This window comes from Salminus brasiliensis, chromosome 17 (assembly GCF_030463535.1).
Source record: "Salminus brasiliensis chromosome 17, fSalBra1.hap2, whole genome shotgun sequence".
Classification (NCBI taxonomy): Eukaryota; Metazoa; Chordata; class Actinopteri; order Characiformes; family Bryconidae; genus Salminus; species Salminus brasiliensis.
In genome coordinates, this window is record NC_132894.1 from 7303278 (window position 1) to 7324526 (window position 21249).

General features: G+C 41.5%; 1 protein-coding gene across 1 annotated transcript; it reads left to right on the plus strand.

Annotated features, from left to right (window-relative positions):
* Nucleotides 1-859: 859 nt before the first annotated feature.
* Nucleotides 860-7391, plus strand: hsd11b1la (hydroxysteroid (11-beta) dehydrogenase 1-like a). Its single transcript, XM_072660264.1, has 6 exons — nt 860-1173; nt 1742-1872; nt 2165-2368; nt 3088-3181; nt 3267-3432; nt 4797-7391. Exons 1-6 carry the CDS (start codon nt 1086-1088, stop codon nt 4978-4980), a joined length of 867 nt encoding a protein of 288 aa, XP_072516365.1. The 5' UTR covers nt 860-1085; the 3' UTR covers nt 4981-7391.
* The last annotated feature ends 13858 nt before the right edge of the window (nt 7392-21249 follow it).

The following is a 21249-nucleotide window of genomic DNA, read 5'->3' on the forward strand; positions in this document are numbered from 1 at the left end:
TTAGGGCGAAATTTTGAATCGCAGTGCAGCGTTCACTCACAGCCACTCGTTGCAAAACGTTGCTGTTCTTACACATTTAGAAAATAGGTTTGGAGACATAAACCGTTCGCCTGAGTTAACAAGTCTCTCAGTTTAATAAATCATTCCCTTTAATAATTCCCTTTAAAATATTTCCGAAGGAACAAATTAATAAATTGGAGGGATAACGTATTAAATGTAAATAACGAATGGTTTAAATTCATGTAAAATTTTACTTTTTAAATATTGCTTTAGTAGCACATTATTTATTATCAGTATTATTTATTTTCTATTAGAATACTGATTACATTTTTGATATTTTTTTTATTCTAATTTATTGTCGATAACTCAAAACGGTATGATAATATAAAATGTTTAGACCTGTTATGTCTTGTATATTCCACTGTTATAATACTGTATGAATATTTAAAAATTAATTTAAAATTTTAAAAAGCAGCTTCTTGCCAATGAACTTCGAGCTGCAGCTTAAGAACTTTTATTATGAAATCCTTTGCTGCTCAGAAAGCAAAATGAATATATGTACATGTCTATGTTTAATTTACCAGATGTTGAAGATATATTATAAATGTATAATAATGATTTTAAAGATTAGAAAAAATAAAGATGATTTTATGTGTGATTAACTGAACTCGCCACTAGTTTAAGTGTCATCCTGTTTGTAAGCGCGTACTATTCAAAAGGCGCAGTCCCATTACCCCACTAGTTCCCTCCGAAGTGCACTACGGAGGGTATTCCGCCATTTTAAGGGCGCGTTCCAAACCACGTCTCGTTTCCAGTGTGCAGGGATTATAAGGGGACTGTGTAGGGACCCTGTGGAATTGATTGCAGTTAGCGACTCCGCCTGTTTCACTAAAGCCTCAGAAACTCACGGTAAACTTCCTTAGTTTTACATTCAGGCTTAAGCCCGTGTGAACGACTGGCCTGAACGAGCAGCCTGTGAGCTTTTAGCTTGCTGGGTTTCTGCAGAGAGGAAGAACTGTAACCTTGATCTTTGAGTTCAGTCAACCTGTCAGGAACCAGAGCGAGGCTCTCTCAGACTGTCCGCGATGAAGTTTCCCGTTAAAATATTCTTGTTCGGGGCTCTTAGCGCCGCTGTAATTACCTTCCTATGGAGGGATCCGACGTTTAGTGAAGGTGAGTTTGCTCGAATGCTTTAATAACATCTAATAAACGTTTCAGTTTAGCACTAGCCTTTAAAACATGATTTACATATATTTTATTAACATACTTTCACCCATTTCCCCATGTGAACCTAGTAGTGTGTGTTGTTATTTAATAATTTTTTTTATTTTAGATTTCTATTAAAAATTAAATTCAACATTTAAATGCAAATAAAAACTACTTAGCAACATTTTTACATTTTCATGTGAGAAATATTAATAATTAGATATGGGGATCAAACTGAAATGCATTAAACTGTGGTGTGAAGAACTGCAGCATGCCAGTCCTCTGGCACAGTCACGTGGTAGCCCCTACAGTAATCCCTTTAGTGGGGAACCCATGTAGTCTCATCCATGTAGGTCTACTCTCACACTATAGTAATGTGATGTCATCAGTTCTCAAACTGGGGTCTCAGAAAGTTGCTAAGGGCTCCTGAGGAAAAAAAATCTTAGGGTGAATCTCTAAAATGATCTTGTTGTCTGATGGAAATATGCTGTATAATTATACAGCACCTCAATGCCTACCTGCTTGTTTTCCCCAGAATCTCTAAAAGGGGCAAAGGTCTTGGTGACTGGCGCCAGCACTGGCATCGGGGAGCAGATGGCATATCACTATGCCCGTTTGGGCGCTCAAATTGTCATCACAGCCAGAAGAGAAAATGTCTTGAAAGAGGTTAGTGGACTGTTTAAAATTCTGAGCGTCTCTATTTACAGCATTTTAATTCCTGCATATCCTCTATAGGTGTAATCACAACCGGAACCCTATATAAGTCTATATATAGTGTTGTTGAAATGCAAAGTTAATAATAATATCATTAAGTGATGTCATACTTTTATTATTATTATTATCATTATTTTTTATTATTAATGCATTATATTAGCTTAATAACAACTTAATAACAGTAACTGTTTACCATGTCTGTCTGTTACTGTAGTGTTAAGCTTGTTTAATGGTGTGACTGCAGGTGGTGAAGAAGTGTCTGGATCTGGGGGCTCAGAAAGCCCTGTACATCCCAGTGGACATGGCCATTCCAGCCGACGTCGACCGGGTGGTGGAGTTTGCAGAAAAGCAGCTGGACGGACTGGACTACATAGTGCTGAACCACATTGGGCCCAGTCCATATCAGATGTGGGATGGCGATGTGGATCACATTCGTTGGCTGATGCAGGTACATCAACAGCTAGAGCTCTGGATGTTCCTGAGCAGACTGAAACCAGGCAGTTTTCTTAGACAATAACAGACTCGCTACCATGCTAATGTTATATGACATAAACAGCATTCACACTACATCTATACTAAACTGACAAAAGTATTTGGACGCCTGCTCACTCATTGCTTCTTCCAAGTCCAAGGGGTTGTTCGAGTACAGTCTACAAAATCTTTCTACTAGATTTCAGAGAATTGCTATGTGGATTTGATTGCAATCAGTTTCAGAGTGTCAGGATGTTGGATGAGGAACACCCCACCTCACCCTGTCGAAGTGATCATTGTTCATTGATCATTAGTCATGGTGCCAATAGGTTCTACTGTAACGTAAGAAGACGGGGTTAAACTTAGAAATGAAGTGATTGACAGCCTTAGCTGGAAGAGAGTGGTTGTCTGCAAACTGGGAATCCGAGGGAAAATTCACTCTACTTCTGTGCTGTAAACTCAATGAAGGTGGTCTGAGACACACTTGCTCTGGGAGAAGGGGTCAACCAAATGAGATGGCGAGTCTGGCTCTGCCTCTGGTCTCTACTGCGCAGACTCTGGTTGCAAATTTGACAACATGGCAGACAATTTGTCCCTCTTCCTTCATTCTTTGGTCAGCTTATGTTCAGAATCAGTGTCTTCAGTGCTAGAGCTTTGTAAACTTTGTGCCTTCTTATTTCTCTGTACTGTGCGAAGGTGAATTTCCACAGTTACGTGCAAATGGCGGTGAAGGCTTTACCGGCCCTTGAGAAGAGTAAAGGCTCTGTAGTGGTGGTCTCCTCCATGCTTGGTGAGCAACAAAACTTGAAGAACTCAATCTCCCTACATTTGCAGATGTTCTGAAGTTGAAGTTGTTCATAATTTATGCCTCACAGGAAAAATGTGCTCACCGTTTGCTCTGCCGTACATTGCGACCAAGTTTGCCCTGAATGGCTTCTTTGGGAGTTTACAGCATGAGCTGGCGATGAAGCAGAGTAACGTGTCCATCAGTATCTGCAACCTGGGCCTCATTGATACGGACTCCGCCATGGAGAAAATCAAGTAAGTTTTATGTCTTAAAACTTACTTACATGTTTTAGTTCAGATGGTTTGTTTCTAATTGTTTCATTTAAGCAAACAGAAGGTTTATGTGTCAGTGTCGGGCTTGCTCTGAGAGTGCACTGTTATAAAGCTGCCGGTTAGCACTTGAATACTAGGGCATAGGTGCGCCCTACTGCTATCAGCATTGCCATGTTTCCTCTGTAGTTGGTGCCCTGGGAGCATATTTGGCAATTTCTTACAAACGCAGAAAAAACCTCCATCTTCAGTTTTCTGCAGCTTATTAATAATAGCTATATAATAAAATAGTGTCCTTCATGGAAAACAGGCCTGTCTCAATTCTCACTTATTATTTTTCACAGTAGTTTGTTTATGTCACAACAAACAGAATGTAATTTGAGTACATTTAGGCAAAAGTATTTAAATAAAATAAAATTTTTAATAGACACACCATGACACAAAAACGTGAACCTGTGGTCCAAGAGGACTGGCACTGCTAAAGGGCACTGCTGAGCAATATCTGTTTATTTTAGCTCATGCCGTCACAGGGAATTGACAAGTATTGACATCTATTAAGCAAGATACCTAACCAGCCAATTTGGCTAATTTAGGCGTGCTATAATGTATATGGCAATAAATCTTTAAATTGCAAGTGCACATTGCAAGTGGCAATATTACAGGAGGAAGCACTAAATAGGGTTACAGAGCCAGTAGAGCACAAATGATGGGTACTGTTTTTACAGTGACCTCATTTATAATAGGGATGGGTCTCAAAAGTAGATCTTTGGACAGCTGCCTGAATTTGCATAGTTGCATAACATTTGCATAGTCAAAATTTGCATACTGAGGTTCTTGCCTCTTGTGCACCAGAATTCACCAGTATTCTCATGTTAAAATCACTGAAGTTTCCTCATAGGAATGAGGTTGTGATGGTTCCTCAACATCACCTTTCTCACTGCTCATGAGTTTTCCTGTCTGGCAGACATAGACACACATGCCGTATTTCACAGTGTATTCACAGGGCACACAGAGATTGCCAAGACGGGGCCTGCAAGTACATATAGCAGTTGGGGCAAGGTGATTTGCTAGGGCTGGAAAAACACAGTTCCATTATCTGCTATCTGATGCCCCTTTCCCACATGCATATTCAGTGCAGATCATTTTACTGTGTTCATTTTGGTTGGAAAAAATGGAGCAAAGTCTCTTGCTGTTTTCTATCCAGAGTGATTATTATGTGATACAGCTTCTGCAAGGTAGCCCAGTATAATCAGTTACTTCTCTGTGGGTGTTTCAAATTGCGGCTTGTCGTCAGAAACTAGGTGACTGGTGATATACTGTATGTTTGTTTGTCTTCCTTGTAAACACAGAGGCTACATAGATATGACCCCTTACCCAGCGCATGAGGCTGCATGGCAGATCATCAAGGCCGGAGCACTGCGGCAGAGCGAAGCCTTCTACCCGTCGTACGTCTACTACGGCGTTCTCTTTAGAGACTGGTTCCCTTCTTTCAGAGATCAGATAATTCGCAGCTCTTACAATTACCAGCCATAAGCTCTAGATACACACATACCTGGCCACTATTGGAGACTGAAGAACACTTGATGGTTCCTGAAGGTGTTTTTGGAGCAGAGTTATTGAGCAGCCACTTTTGGTGGAAACTTTTAAATAAAACATTACTTCTTTAGTTTAGCACGGCTAATGCTAGGCTAACTTTGTTAACAAACACTGGACTTAGACTGTCACCAATCTAGTCTCTGAAAATACATGGCCAGAAACATCTCAAAATACATCCAGATCTGGGTTTGCTTGGTACAGATACATGTATGTGGTTTAGAATACTGTACAACTTACTTTAGCCCATAAAAAACAAATAAACCTCTCCACCAAAAACGAGAGTGTAGTTCCAGCTTAAATTTAGCTTAAATGTTTACATAAGGTCTATCCATGCTGGTTTACTCAATTATTGTTTGCTTATCTAGCTTTTCTATACATTTTTGTAACAAATAAATTATTTTTTGGCATATACTTATGGAGATGTTATTGGTGACCGTCTAAGTCCAGCGCTTGCAACCTTAGCTTAGCACCAACTGTTATGAACTAAAGAAATATACATCAGATTTTACACAAAAACAGATATAAAATAATCCAAGACTGCCATCCGGGCTTAGTAATAGATTTTGTTAATTAGTAATAATAATATTTTGCCAAACTGTTCATGTAAAGAACACTGACCAACTAGGTTTCCACTGTACTGTAATTCAACTGCATGTAATTCAGTTAAATTCAACTTTATTGTCGTTAATACACTAATACAGTGTGGTACAGTACAGCGAAACCCTGTAAGGTTAAGTCTCTGGTGCAGAATAGGTAGGACATAATACAATAGTGCAATAGTCATTTTTTGTTCTTTTTTTAAATATGGCACTACTGGTCCTTTTTGGATCTGTTCCAACTTGCACTGGACAAACGCTTCTTGCTATGATGGTACATCCCATCACAGTATGGCTTTTATATGATGAATATTTTCAGTACTACTAGAACACAGACCAGCTGCATGTTGTATTACAAAGCCAGTATAATCGGTACTGTTTCACTGACGGATTCACACCGTTTTACAGCTCACGGCTCCCCAAATATAGCACAATCATTAACCTAGCCGAATTCCACCACACTGTTTAATTGCGCAACATAGTTAAAACTAACAAGACCATGATGGTTGAATTCTGTACAATCAAAAAGCTAAGTATTTGACACTGACATGCACTGCAAATATTAATATATCTCCCTCAACAGAACATTGTTGTTTGATTTTCATAAGTGAGAAATGATCCCATATTAACATCATGTGCCATATTTAAATGAACATTTAATTAAATGTTAGGCTTAATGTTGTAAACAACGTTTTGTGGAAGTTTGGGAGCATGTATTTCTAGGTGTGCTTCCACTGGCTCTTTTTTTCCATTCCAACGTCTAATCACGATTGTATTGTTGCCATATCGGCCACCCTTCATACACACTACAACAAGTATGAATGTAGGACAGGGGTTAGCAGTCTTCTCTTTATATAACCACCCAAGTGTTTAAAGGCAGAGACCAACTTATTAAACCAGTAGAACCAGGTACGTTCATGAAATGGAAACCTGCAGCCAGACCAAACCTGGTTCTACTGGTTTAAAAAACCCGGGTAGTTATATGTAGGAAGCTTCTGCCTGGAATGAAAAACCTGCAGTCGCACCAGCTCTTTGCGGATAAGACTGGTGACCCCTGACATAGGACAAGGAATGGTTATACTACAGTAGGACTTAATAACTTAATAGGACAAAGAGTGGTATAATATTGTATAGGTTTCTCTGATGTTTGCTCAGATACATGGTCGGAGCATGCATTGATGCTGATCCTAAAGGGCTCATATTGACCAAGGGCCCATATTGTACTTGTTTACACTTCTAATGTAAGTGTCCATAGGCCACATTCCAAGTTTCTACAGAACATGTGGACTCTCTAGATCACAGTGTGAACGGTGCATTTTAAGAAAATCAGTTCTGTTCATTTGGGCCTTTTAAGAACAGAGGCTGTTGAATTGTTTTGGTGCTTCTTAATGTAAAAAGATAATTTAGCGAAATGTTTGAATTGTATAATTGTACATGTATAACTCTCCTTTTTAATGTGAACACACTGATGTACTGATGACTCACACACTGGTATGCTCACACTTCTATGCACTGGATACTCTGGACACAAGCCCTACTGTGCAGGCTTTAAAAGCATGTAATGCTTTCTGCATAGGAAGAAGGGCATCCAGGGCATCATAAACTGGTTAATAAGTCATGCATGCATGTCCGTTATCGCAGAGGCTATTCTACACTCTTACAGATGAACTGTTGCGCCATTCCTGAATCTTCTGCTTAAGAAGAAAAAGAATATACGTTCAATAAACGAGCAGACTGTGATTGGAACATTCATTCGTGCAGTTTGTCTTATTGCACCTCTACACGAGCAACTGTAAAATGTTGATGGGAGGTTTCTGGAGAAGGCTGACGTAACTCACCACATGATTATCACTCAATTATCTGTCTTCTCTCGGATTAGATAATGTAGCCGGGGGAAGCACGTCTCACAGTGTGTTTTCCTCATCTTTTGGCATGGTCGATACTTTCTGTACTTTGCTGAAACTGTTGCTGTAGGCTATTTAACACTTGTTCATATTTATAAGTATCTTTTTTCATTATAAAAGGTAGTTTATAGTTTATAAACTTAAAAATAAATAAATAAATAAATTATATATATATATATATATATATATATATATATATATATATATATATATATATATATATACACACACAGAAAGTGTTTCTGGCCTTAAATCTTATGTAATGCCCTAAAGAAAAACAAATACTATCGCTATTTTTTTATTGTAAAAAATAAATACATTTAATAAACATATTCCATTTTTTATACTTTTATATTTTGTTATATGCCTCCAGATACAGTAGATAAAACTTAAATGTTAAATGTTTAAATAATACATAATAGTAACTTTATTGAATGTCCAAAATGTTACACTGTTAAAGTTCATTTTTAACTATATTTATATTAATACTTAATAACCCATCAGTATTAACCAGGTCTGGAGCTGCTTGCTGTGAACAGCAGAAATGTGTCACCATCAGTCTTTCTTAAATACTGAGCGACTGAGCGAGTTACGCTGATGTCAGAAGGGTTATTGCATTAACCCATGATACCCACTAGGGGGCAGTGGTCTATTTCTTATCCTGTTGACCACACTTTCACTACCTTTGAACTTCCACTGGTCTGGAGTGTCTGCCCACAGTTTACTTGACTTGTCTCCCCCTCTGTCTTCCATGTTCAAGGATTTATGGGTAATTGCGCGTGCACACACACACACACACACACACACACACACACCCTGGATCAAAGATACCCAACAAAACAAGTTCAACATGACTGCAACTGACAAAAGGTCTGTGCCCCGTGTAAAATGGCACAAACATGCCAACAAACATACAAACTAAAGAACTACAGTGACAGATAAAACACACAACACAAGCATGACACCACCACCACCACCCTCACCACACTCATCCACCCCCTCAACAACAACACACAACTCACGTAAGCCACTTGATTGCTATAATTGTTCATTAAATATTACCTGAAATTACCCATTGTTTCATATCATGACCAATATTTAATAGCTACTGTGTGTTGAACCCCCATACACATATCTACATTTATAAGCTGTATCCTTATTGTTTTTTGTTTAGGTTATACCTGTGGTGGTTTTATCTAGTCTATAAACCACACTGGGCAACTATATGCAGTAAATATGTATTGTAATTAAACATTTAATTTAATATGTAAAAAAAACAAAAAACATTATATTAAATTATTTAACTAATTCAGCTCGTTACTATATAGCATTAGCTATGCAAATGGGAAAATGACAGCTGTTACCTCACCTCAGCTTGTCTTTTGGCCATTTAACCCCCATGGGCAATAGAAAGATCTACAGAATTCTGATTTACGGGATATTGTATGAAATTTCCAGGCGCCAGGGAGCCGCCAGTCATATGTGGGAGAATCCCGCGAGTTGCGTGAGAGGTGGGACATCTAAGTATCATGGTATTAGCCAAGTAATGTTTACTGTAAAAGCTCTGTGGAAAGGTTACCTCATTTTGGCAATACAGTACTGATACAGGACTGACAGTAGTCTTACACAGAACATGGATTTTGTTGGATGCTACTGCTAACCTAGCTAATGTTAGTGTGTAGTGTTAAGTTGTTAGCTAGCTTATGTTTTAGCTAGTTAACCAACTTATCCCAAAAGTATTGGAAGGGGCACCATTATTGCAGAGAACTCAGTTCCACGGCTCCACAGCTTTACACCCCTCTAGTCCACACCTGGCATTAGTTATGGTGCCAATAGGTTTGTGTAGTCCTATTCTATTGGCAGTACTTCTTTACACAGACTAGACAAGCTGTGTGTGCATTTGCAGTGCACTGTCAGCAATGGGTGTAACTTAAGGTAGCCAAGTGAATTCATTAAATGGGGTGTCCACAAACATTCGGACACTATCTATCTATCTATCTATCTATCTATCTATTTGTCTATCTGCCTGTCTGTCTGTCTATCTACCTGTCTATCTATCTATATCCATCTATCTGTCTGTCTGTCTATCTGTCTATCTATCTATCTATCTATCTATCTATCTATCTATCTATCTGCCTGTCTGTCTGTCTGTCTATCTACCTGTCTATCTATCTATATCCATCTATCTGTCTGTCTGTTTATCTATCTACCTATCTATCTATCTATCTATCTATTCATCTATCTTTCTGTCTGTCTGTCAGTTAATAAGTATTGGAAGGGGCACCATTATTGCAGAGAACTCAGTTCCACGGCTCCACAGCTTTACACCCCTCTAGTCCACACCTGGCATTAGTTATGGTGCCAATAGGTTTGTGTAGTCCTATTCTATTGGCAGTACTTCTTTACACAGACTAGACAAGCTGTGTGTGCATTTGCAGTGCACTGTCAGCAATGGGTGTAACTTAAGGTAGCCAAGTGAATTCATTAAATGGGGTGTCCACAAACATTCGGACACATAGTGTAGGTTGTTCATTTAGCATAAATCCAGCAAGTAGTTTATTTATTCAGATGTGATGCAAAGAGAAAAAGGGGAAAGTGAGCAGGCTCTTGTGTTGCCAAAAAAGGTAATATCTACTCATGGACACGTATGCACACTCTTTCTTCCTTCGACCCACTTTCTTTCACACACACTTTCGTTAGCTCTCTCAGACGGACACACAAAGACTGGGGCCTTGTGGGGTAAGGGAGCAGGCCCGGCTGCGTCGGATAGCAGCCAGTAACACCTGCAACAGATTAGTGCTTCTAATGCTGGGCAATAAATCCCCTCCCCCTCTAACAGCATCACCACGAATAGTGCACTCTAGCACACACACACACACACGCACACACACTTTCTCTTCACACACCTTGACTATGGCACTTCAAACACAATACAAACACACACACACTCTCACACACACGCCATGTGCAAGGCACTCCAAAGACACACTCACTTTCTTTCTCATACACCATGAATATGGAATTCCAACACACCTAATACACAAGTAAGGCACTTACTTACACAATCTTTCTTTCTGTCTTTCTTTCTTTCTGTCTGTCTGTCAGTCTGTCTGTCTGTCTATCTATCTATCTATATCCATCTATCTTTCTGTCTATCTATCTATCTATCTATCTATCTATCTATCTATCTTTCTGTCTGTCTGTCTGTCTGTCTGTCTATCTGTCTGTCTATATACCTGTCTATCTATCTATATCCATCTATCTGTCTGTCTGTCTGTCTGTCTATCTACCTGTCTATCTATCTATATCCATCTATCTTTCTGTCTGTCTGTTTATCTATCTATCTATCTATTTATCTATCTATCTATCTATCTATCTATCTATCTATCTATCTATTTGTCTATCTGCCTGTCTGTCTGTCTATCTACCTGTCTATCTATCTATATCCATCTATCTGTCTGTCTGTTTATCTATCTATCTATCTATCTATCTATCTATCTATCTATCTATTTGTCTATCTGCCTGTCTGTCTGTCTGTCTATCTACCTGTCTATCTATCTATATCCATCTATCTGTCTGTCTGTTTATCTATCTATCTATCTATCTATCTATCTATATATCTATCTATCTATTCATCTATCTTTCTGTCTGTCTGTCTGTCTGCATCTTTTTTGTGGAGCTGCTCCTACTCCTTCAGCTCGCCTTAAACAGGAGTGCCTCTGTTCAGCTTTATTTATCTGAAGTTACTCTATAGCTGCTCAGGTCAGGCTGCTCTCTAGCTTCCCCACTCTAAAGGGAAAGCTGGTAAAACACTTGTGGGCTTGAACACCATGAATCTCCTGTGCAAGAGAGAAGAAGACAGGAGCTGCTGGCAGGGCAATGCTATGGCTCATACATCACTGTCTCTGCTGTAAACGGCCGTCACTGTGAGGCCTGTTGTAGAGCTCTTTCCCATGTGACGGGGCAGACTGTAATCTGACAGCAGCAAAGTCATCAGCCAACTTTTTGAGGCGTGGGATTCAGCTTCAGCGAATTCAGATCTATACACATTGAAGGTAGTGCGTAATTCTGGGATGGTCTGTCTAGAAGAATTGTAAGAGTTTGCTCTGAATGTTTCAACATGTATAAGAAACAGATTCTCTGATTGGTTCAACCCTTTGTTCTGCGTTGATTTGGAATTGGACAGTGGTCTCATTTCTACCTGGAAGGAGCAACTGGAGTTGGAGTTATGTCTCGTATGTCCGGGGAGCTAACACAGTGGAGTGTTGAGTATTTAGTAAACAGGTTTGGCTCAGTCTTGCTATTAGCTGCAAGCTTTACAGCTTACTAAAGTACACCCCCACTAAAAACCTGTGAGATTTGACACAGCTTAAATAGACAAGCCTTTAATTACGGTAAACCTTCAGTCAGAAGGATGAAACTGAGCTACATACAGTAAATGCAGTGCTGAGAAGGAAAGAGGTAACCAGCTTGAAATAGCTGGTTCGGCTCTAGTCTGTATAGCCTTGCCAACAGTAATAGCTAATATCTGTTTGAAGTTTTAGCATTTTAAAGGAATTTTATATACTTGCTATCCAAAGCTAGACCTGCATCTCACCCTTTCTGTTCCTTACAAACTTATTGCACTTTTACTGGGAAAACTGGAAATCCAGGAGACAAAAATTGGCATCAATGAGGCTCAATGAAGGCGGTCTGAGACACGCTTGGTCTGGGAGAACTGCACAGTCTCTGGTTGCAAATTTTAACAACCTGGTGGACAATTTTGGCTTCATTTCCATAGAATGAAATGGAATGGAATTACACGACAAATTACATGACAAAGACTACTGGCCACTAACCCTCGAATATTAAGGAGAGAGGACGAGGAAGGCATGGCGTTGCTCTTTGAATGACAGCCCGCCTTCGATTCTGTTGAAACCTGTATTTGGGACAGTGGTGACACCATTCACAGAATGCCAGCGTCAGCAGTGACAGAAAGGGTGATGAGACGGAGGTGGTGTGAGGTAGGGGGCATGTGGCCTCGCCCGCCCCTTCCCTCTCTCTCCTTCTCCCCCCTCGGCGCTATTCAAAAGCGCACAATGGTTGACACCTGTGTCCTTTCAGAGCTGCCACTATTATTGTTTATGCGTTCCGCGGAGGGGAGGAAGAGGCCAGAGGTGCTGTGAAGCGGGCCAAAGCCATGCCCCCTCCCCTTCACTCCCTCTCTCTCTCTCTCTGTCTCTCTCCCTCTCTAATTAAGTCTCCTCGCCCGTGTCCAAACTCATACCAAGGGTGTGTGTGTGTGTGTGATGCTGCCCCTCTGCTTCTCATTCAGTTACAATGAGAGTTCTTCATTCAAACATCTACATTGAAAACAGATTCCACTGAACTGATTCAAATGCACACATCATTAACCCATACATAAAATACACCTTAGACCAGCCACAACATTAAAACCACTGACCGGTATAGTGAATAGCATTGAAGGTGATGTGTTGGAAGCAGGAAAAATGGACAAAACTTCAACAAGAACCAAACAGTGATGGCTATGGACGGTCAGAACATCTCCAAAACATCAGGCAGGTCTTATTGTCTTATGTTCCCGGTATGCAGTGGTCAGTACCTACCAAAAGTGCTCAGAGGAAGGAGGCCATGGATGCCCAAAGCTCATTGATGTGATGCTCAGAGGCCCAACAGGACACCTTCAGAAGCCTTCCGGAGTCCATGCCTTGATGGGTCAACGCTGTTTTGGCAGCACGAGGGGACCTACTTAATAATAGGCAGTGATATTAGGACAAACTAATAAGCCAGTGGACCAACTATGAGTCCGTAGAGTGTATATTAGCTTAAAAGTCACAGTACCAAAAACACCCGGTTTAATGGATAAGTACAACAGGATGACCAGAGGTTGAAAAATGGTCATGTGGGAGCAAATTATGGTGGTTTTGATACATATATAAATAGAATTTGGGAATTTGAAAATTCATGAAAAATGCAGGACTTTAAAAACATGTGGCTGGAAGGTTATTTAGTCTTTGCAATAAATGGTTCTTTAATAGCATTGCTGCAAAGAATGCCTCCATTTTTAAGAGTGTATGGTGCATGGGTGGTGGGGTGGGGGTTGGATGAATTCTTCTTTCTTTCTTTTTTCCTCTCTCTCTCTCTCTCTTTCTCTCTCTCTCTCTCCTCCATAGAAGAGTGAAAGACCAATTAACAAAGGATAAGAAGTGAACCGTAAATACCCTCAACAAGGCCCAACAAGAACAAGAGCTCTCTCTCACTCTCTTTCTGTCTCTCTCTCTCTCTCTCTCTCTCTCTCTGTTTCTCCGCCATCTCTCTCTCTCTCTCTCTCTCTCTCTCTCTCTCTCTCTCTCTCTCTCTCTCTCTCTCTCTTCTCTCTTGCTTTCACTCTAGGTCTCTCCTCCCCTCCACCTCTCACAAAAAAGAAGGCTCAGCGCTTACAAAGTGCCAATTAACACTGAATGTTTGCCCCTCGCACCTCCCTCACCGAGCCGCTGACAGCGATGGTGTTTGGGTTAATACCAAAGGCCCGCAAAGAATTATAAATCTCCTCCTTCAGCCCCACCATCCCCCCACCATCTCCACCACCACAGCCACCCCAACACACACACATGCACCTCCCCTCCCTCGCTCTCCTACCCTCTCCTCCACAGTCCTTTATTTTGTTTCCAATGGGGTGGTTTTACAGTTCAGTGCACGTTCAAAGAGTGATATAAAATGACTTTCCAAAGAATGTTCGTTCGGAGAGGAGGAGAAGAGGCTTGCCCCGGGTTAGGGGTAGAACCAGGGGTGGGGCAACAGCACCAGGGAGAAAGTCCGGGGCACAGACAGACAAGTGAGGCTTCCTTCAGTTCAGCACCACCATTTTGGTGTGTATTCTGCTGTGCATTCTCCTGCATGTTGTTTTTAGCCATCTGCGTGGCTAACATGGCACTGATATTCCACATTTAGCCATGTAGCTACGTTACAAATGAAATGCTAAAGGAATAGCGGCAAAACATCAGATTTACAGTTTTCCTTAATCATCAGCCAGGGCATGTTTGGTTTGGTGACTTGTTTGGTGGAGCCAGTCAGCTAATGTAGCTTAAAAGTACTGAAACCTTATAGGTGCTGATTAGCATGGTTTTAAAGCAACAATCTAGCAAATTTACCCTAAAATAGATTCTTCAGAATCATTTTGACAGTCCACCGACTGTCCTGGAACTGGTGGAGCTGCAGAGCCCCTGTGTAATGCTGCGTAACCCAAGTCATATTAGTATAAAATCCTGTAATATTACTCTTAATATTACTCGCCTCAGTCCATATATCTTTCTTTACCTTCATGCCGGTTCTGTATCTGTCAGAGCTCGTCAATAAATACTCGTTTACAGCTGACCATTAGGGGGCGCTCAAAGCATGATTTGTATTTTCAACAGTGGTGTGAATGTGAAGTACACTGCATAACTGTAGGGGGAGCCCATTAGCAAATTTAGCACTTCTCACGTGCTTTAAAGATATGCCAAAATTATGATGACTAAAAACCACTTGAAGGTCAAAACATCTTCAAAACATCAGGCAGGTCTTATGTGGCTACTGCTAGCTATTATGGCTGTTTGTAACATACTGTTTTGCAAAATTTAAAGCACTATTATTAACATTTGAATATTGTTAACCCCCTTAAACCATCCATAGTTCTTGCTGATTATGCTGGCAAACTATATCTTGTTCTGACAAATTCTGTGGCTGAATCTCAAATGGCTCCTTCCTCCCATTATTTAGTGAATGTGTATTTTAATGACAGTAGTACATCTGAAGAAGTCTGAAGTAGCTTTTACCAGTAAAATACACCACTGCTGCTGGAAATGCTAGTAACCAGCAACATTAGCGCTAAAACACATGCCAGAATACACAAGCTGTGTTAGAATAAGAGGCAGCAATTGCAGGAGAGCTGAAACCAGTGCAGGGCTTCTGTAATGTGGTGTTTGCTAGCTCTGCTATATTCTGATATTCACTATACTGGGCTGAGTGATGAACTCTCAAGAGGGGTATCTGGTCAGTGGTGTTCTTTACTCTTCTTCCTCCACGAGGCACATTCGTTTTACACATTCTATAAATATGTGAGTCTCGCAAAACATGAATCATATGATCTGACCAGCTAATGATTGGCTAAAACACAAATTTGGAATATCGGTTAATACCTGCCATGGTGTGTTAGGCCAGATGTGAAGGGATGAACACTCGCAGGAATCCAATGCAAGAGGATTTATTTAACCAAACGAACATAAACACAAGGGGTATAAAAAACATGAGCAGCAAACAGAGGGCAAAACCGTCAACACAACCAAAACGTGACAACCGAAACAGCGAACACAACAAACCTGGCACTGGGAGGAGGTGGGAGCTGAGCAGGTATGAAGGGGAGACTAACGAGGGAAAAACCAAACGGGAACTAGAACTAAATGCTACAGGCAGGGCCTGGGCGATAGGGGGTTAATGTGAACAGACTCTAGAGCAGCGCTCAATACATAAACAAGGAGAGCTGGGGACCAGCAGCTACACCAAACGGCAAGGTCGACCTAACCTGAAATAGCAGCGTGCTGCCGCGAGCGTGGATCGCCTTGCTTGGGCGTGGGTAATCTGAGAATCCAGACATGAAGCGAGCAAGCCTCGCTAGGCGCAGTGAGTAGCAGGGAGACCTGCTTCTGAACATGGATAAAGAACCGGAGCTGACCTGAATACACCGAAAACGTGCGAGGAACCTTAGGGCGTCCTAGAGGTCCCAGACGGTTCAATTCTCGGCAGAGAACGATGGTGTAGAGGCCCCTTAAGTACCCCCAGTCCCAGGTGCAACACATGAACCAAGTGAACATGAATCGACTCACATGAATGGAACCACACACACATGGACATAAACAAGGCGGAAGTCCTTATTTGAGCCTGTGGGCGGTGGCTCGGGATTGCCCCGGAGGAGGGCGTGATACCGAGTGCCTGACAATACCGATGCATAGCCAATCAATCTTTCCATCCCTAGTGTTTATATTACAGGTGGGCTCAATAAACAATGCACGTAATGTGGATGTTGTGAGAGATAGTCCAAAATATTTGTAGGGTCTATGCTTAATGTAATTAAGCAATTTAATGTAATTAAATAGAGTTTAACTAATGTCATAATTTTACAGTCCTCATGTTTATAGATAATCTGTTATACAGTGTCAGAAACTATAAAGGCAAGCCTATTGGCTTATATACTTAACAATACGGCAGTTTAAGGCAAGAGATTTATTTAGGTGTGAAATTTGCACAGGCTAACTGGTAGGTATATACGTTTTCATTACTCGTTGGCTACAAGATATACTTGAGATATAGAACTCTATATGCACACAGACGCCAATGCATACCAAATTTCCCACAAACCCTCAAACGTGTTGAAGTGTGTTCTCACTGAAGAGGCCAAGGCGAGTGTGAGACACTGCTGGTTTGAGTCATTTATCAAAGGGCCGGCAGTGACACGGTTGTTTTTCCTCCCCTGCGTGTGCCCATAAATCAGCGTGCTGAATAAAGGAGTGGAGAAGGCGGAGGGCGACAGGGGTTAAACCCTCGAAGAGACGCGCACCCTCCTCTCTGTCTGAGGAATCCTCCTGACCCCCAAATCTGCTTCAGGATCAGTCCTGCTGTCCAAGGACTGGTGATAAAGATCACAAACTGACACTTCCACGATAGCCGCAGATCCAGTGGCACATTATTACCACAGCCTTGGCTAGGCCCTCAGAGACAACTGGATGACCCTGACTATACAATGGATTTGGACTTACAGGCTATTAAAATGAACCCCACTGTGGGATACTGGGCAAATTACAGTTGATCAAGCTGGTCTGAAGGAATTTACATAGCCATAACAACTACTGCTATTAGCTACTGTACATTAGTCTCATATCTCTAGCTCAACACCAAGGAAGACGTCAAGGAAGACGTTTTACACTGAATTTTGAGTGTCCGTCCCTTTCGTCTTCCGAGACGTCCCAACATAGGTGTTCAATTGCACAAACAGCTAAAGAAGCATTTTGCTGATTAAGTGGAATGCTCTGGATCATCTGCACGTCGGCCGAAGGTCACAATGCATCAGCTAGAGGCGTATAAAACCCCTCAGCTCTTGGCTGTAAAGCAATGGAACCATGTTCTCTGGAATGGTGGAGCTCCACCCAGTGTGTCTGGGATGAGCTGAGGTGAAGTTTGTAATCCAAAACTATCTATGCATCATCAAACATGCAATCAAATCTTTGCAGCAGTGTTCCAACATGCAAACATTTAGTGTAAAGCCTTTGCAGAAGCTGTAGAAGACAGCTGTAGAAGCTGTGCAGACCAGACCCGATCATGAATCTGGTGTTTATTACTTGTATCATTATTATTATTATTATTTTTATTAATAATAATAATAATAATAATAATAATAATAATATTCCTGGCAGAACTGATTAGTTCTGAACATTAGTTAATTTCTTGACATAGCTTTTAAGCATATTTTCACATATTTCCAATAAGGTCACGACTTTGGGAAAACCACTCCAAAGGCCTACTGAAAGCCTGCTTTGTCCATTCCTTAAGACCTTTGATGTGGGGTTGGGGTCATTGTCCTGCTGGTACACCCAATTGTGTCCACGTTTCAATCATGTATGATGGTTTGAGGTTATGCTGAAGAATTCTGAGGTAGTCCTGATTCTTCATTATACCATCTATCAAAACAGGTCCATTGAATACCTCACCTTTACTCCTCCAAACATACTGCACCTCTGGTCATTGTGGGATTTCACAGAGAAGGGGGCGGGGCGGGTACCTAATTGGTCAGTTATTTTTGCTGAGAAAAGCTCTAGTATAAATGCAAATAAACATTAATGCAGAAAGTGGTGATTGTATGTGTGTTGCGGTGTTTGTTGTTGTTTGACCATTTCCGACAGCATCACTGTTCACCTCCTGTCCACCCACTGCCCACTGCCGCCACACTGCATACTTATTTAGTCAAATTCAGCATTTTCATTTATCGTGCAGAATTGTCTTACAGCGACTGCCCAACATTGCTGCCCTGCTGATGGCTGTAAAATTGCCCTGTTTTTCTTCTGGAGTGAAGATGGCATGGCACCTCACGCACACGCAGATGCACAGAGCAGCCGAAATGGAAGCGATTACATCTAAGATTCCCCATCTGGGAGCGATTCCCTTAAAAGACGAGTTTCAAAGCAGATGAAGATGACAGAGCGAAAAGTAATTGCACGGGATTCGCCAATCTGGTATCCTATTCACATCTTGTTTTCGTGGCCCTTGACCCGCCGCATTCATGCATTTATTCATGCATCCTCTCCGACTCGCACACAAAGCTGTTTCTCATATTGTCTCACTGTCATCCACAAACAAATAACTGCACTTACTTCAAGCTCTATGTAGTATTTTGTCCAGTAAGAGTCTTAATGACTCTGATGTGTGTTTGGGGTCAATGAACACCAATTGCCTAGCCAATGGTTTGTTGTGGTCAAGCTGCAGAATACTGAAGCAGCCCTATTTCTTCCTTATTCCATCCAGCAAAACAACCCCTGATCCCCTGAACATCCTGATGCTACCACCACCATGCTTAACAGTCGATACAGTGTTTTAGTGTAGAAAAGGAGATGCTAGGCTAACTTTGCTAGCAAACAGTTAAGTTCAGAACTTTGGGAAGTCCATTCCAAAAGCTTAATGCTAGTCCGAGTTTCAATCGTCTAGTCAACGGTTTGAGGGCATCCTGAAGAATTCTGAAGTACTTCCTTCATCTAGCCCTAGAGCTTGCTGGTGCTACCACCACCATGCTTAACAGTTGGTACAGTGTACTAGTTTAGAACAGGAGATGCTAGGCTACCTTTGTATCAGACACTGGAATGCAATGAAATATCGCACTTTACATATAATATATGGACAAAAGTATTGGGGCACACCTCTTCTCATCAGTGAAGTCAGGTGCATCAATCAGTCCCATTGCCACAGATCAAGCACCAAGCACCAAGCCATGCAATCTGCCTTCCTACACATTAGTGAAAGAATGGGTGATTCTAAAGAGCTCCACCCCTGCAGCATCAAGTCATCAAGTCAACATCAAGTCAGCTGGTGAAATTTCTTCCCTCCTAGATATTCCACCTGTGAGTAATTACCAACTGTGAGTGGTATTATTGAAAAATAGAAGCGATGAAGAACCACAGCAACTCTCAGACCATGTAAAAGTACAGAGAGGGGTCGCTGAGTGCTGAGCTCAACACATAGAGCAGAAAAGTCTCCAACGCTCTGCTGGCGCAATACCTGCAGGGTTCCCAACCTGCTGTTAGAGCTGCAAAGGGGGACCAACACCATATTAATTCCTATGGGTTTAGAATTGGATGTCGTAAAAGCTCCTAACGGTGTAATGTGTAGGTGTCCCAATACTTTTGTCCATACAATGTATATGATATTTTTCTATTTTTTTCTATTTACTATTAGTTAAAGGTTATTAGAAAATAAGCCAATGTCACTTTACCTCCATTACTTGTTTACTACATAAGCCTCGTATCTCCAGTGCAAAACTAATGAATAACCCTCAGACATCAAACACACTTGGGGCCCATTTCGGTGAACCACTAACTATCATACATTCACTGTAATGCACAGCATGTCATGGCGTATTGCTAAAAATCTGTCTGCATCAAGTCTGTCCCAACTGCTGTAGCACAAACAGTGTGGAGGATGGAGGAGCTTGGCATATCACAGGTCATTTTTCATAATTTGGTCTGACTGGACAGGACATAGCTGTGTTGTTTGATAGCAGCACAGTAGCTATTGCTTTCCCCCCTCCCCACCCTTGCAGGCCCTCTCTGAGCCCCCCTCTAGGTCCTCTCTCTCTTTCTCTCTCCCCACCGTGTCCCCCGGACCCCCTCCCTCTAACAGCTTGCTTTGACCCATCCCGCACCTCTCAGGGCCCACAACAGACGCGGGGTGTGTGAAGAAGGTCAACAGTTCAGCCCACAGCTCTGTGTCTGAGTGTTTCGCCTGATCTACTGTTGCCATTCAGGGCAGGTTCAAACACAGTGCAGAGCTGGCACTAGCACCAGGGGGTGGGGTGCGGGGCAGAGGGACTTGGGACAGGCGGAGAGAGGGAACCGAGAGAGAGTGAAAAAGGGAGAGATGTGCTTGGTTACACAGTTGCTAATTAGGTACCGCTAATTGCTAGGGCCTTGTTTGTCTTTCTATTTCTTAAAAAAGGATTTTTTAACCTAAAAAACAGAAAAACCCATGAAGCTGAAATTCACTTTTAATATAAGCCACTGAGCAGCTGAGAAAGTCTGTGAATAAACAGAGAAATACCCACAACTACACAGATCAACCATAACATTAATACCACCTGCCTAATATTAAGTAGGCCCCCGTCATGCATCACAACAGATCTGACAATTTGAGCCATAGACAAGACCTCTGAAGGCATCCTGTGGTATCAAGACGTGGCAAGACATTGCAGTAGAACCTTTTAAAGACCTGAAAGTTGTGCCTCCATGGATCGCATCAATAAGCCTTAGATGCCCATTAACCTGTTGTCGGTTGACTGTGTGCCCTTTTACTGGACCGCTTTTGGTAGGTACTGATCACTGCATACCTGGAAACACCCTTCAAGACCTGCCTGATGTCCTGACCCACAGTTTGGCTCATGTCAAAGTGTCTCAGATTCTTATTTTCTTTTT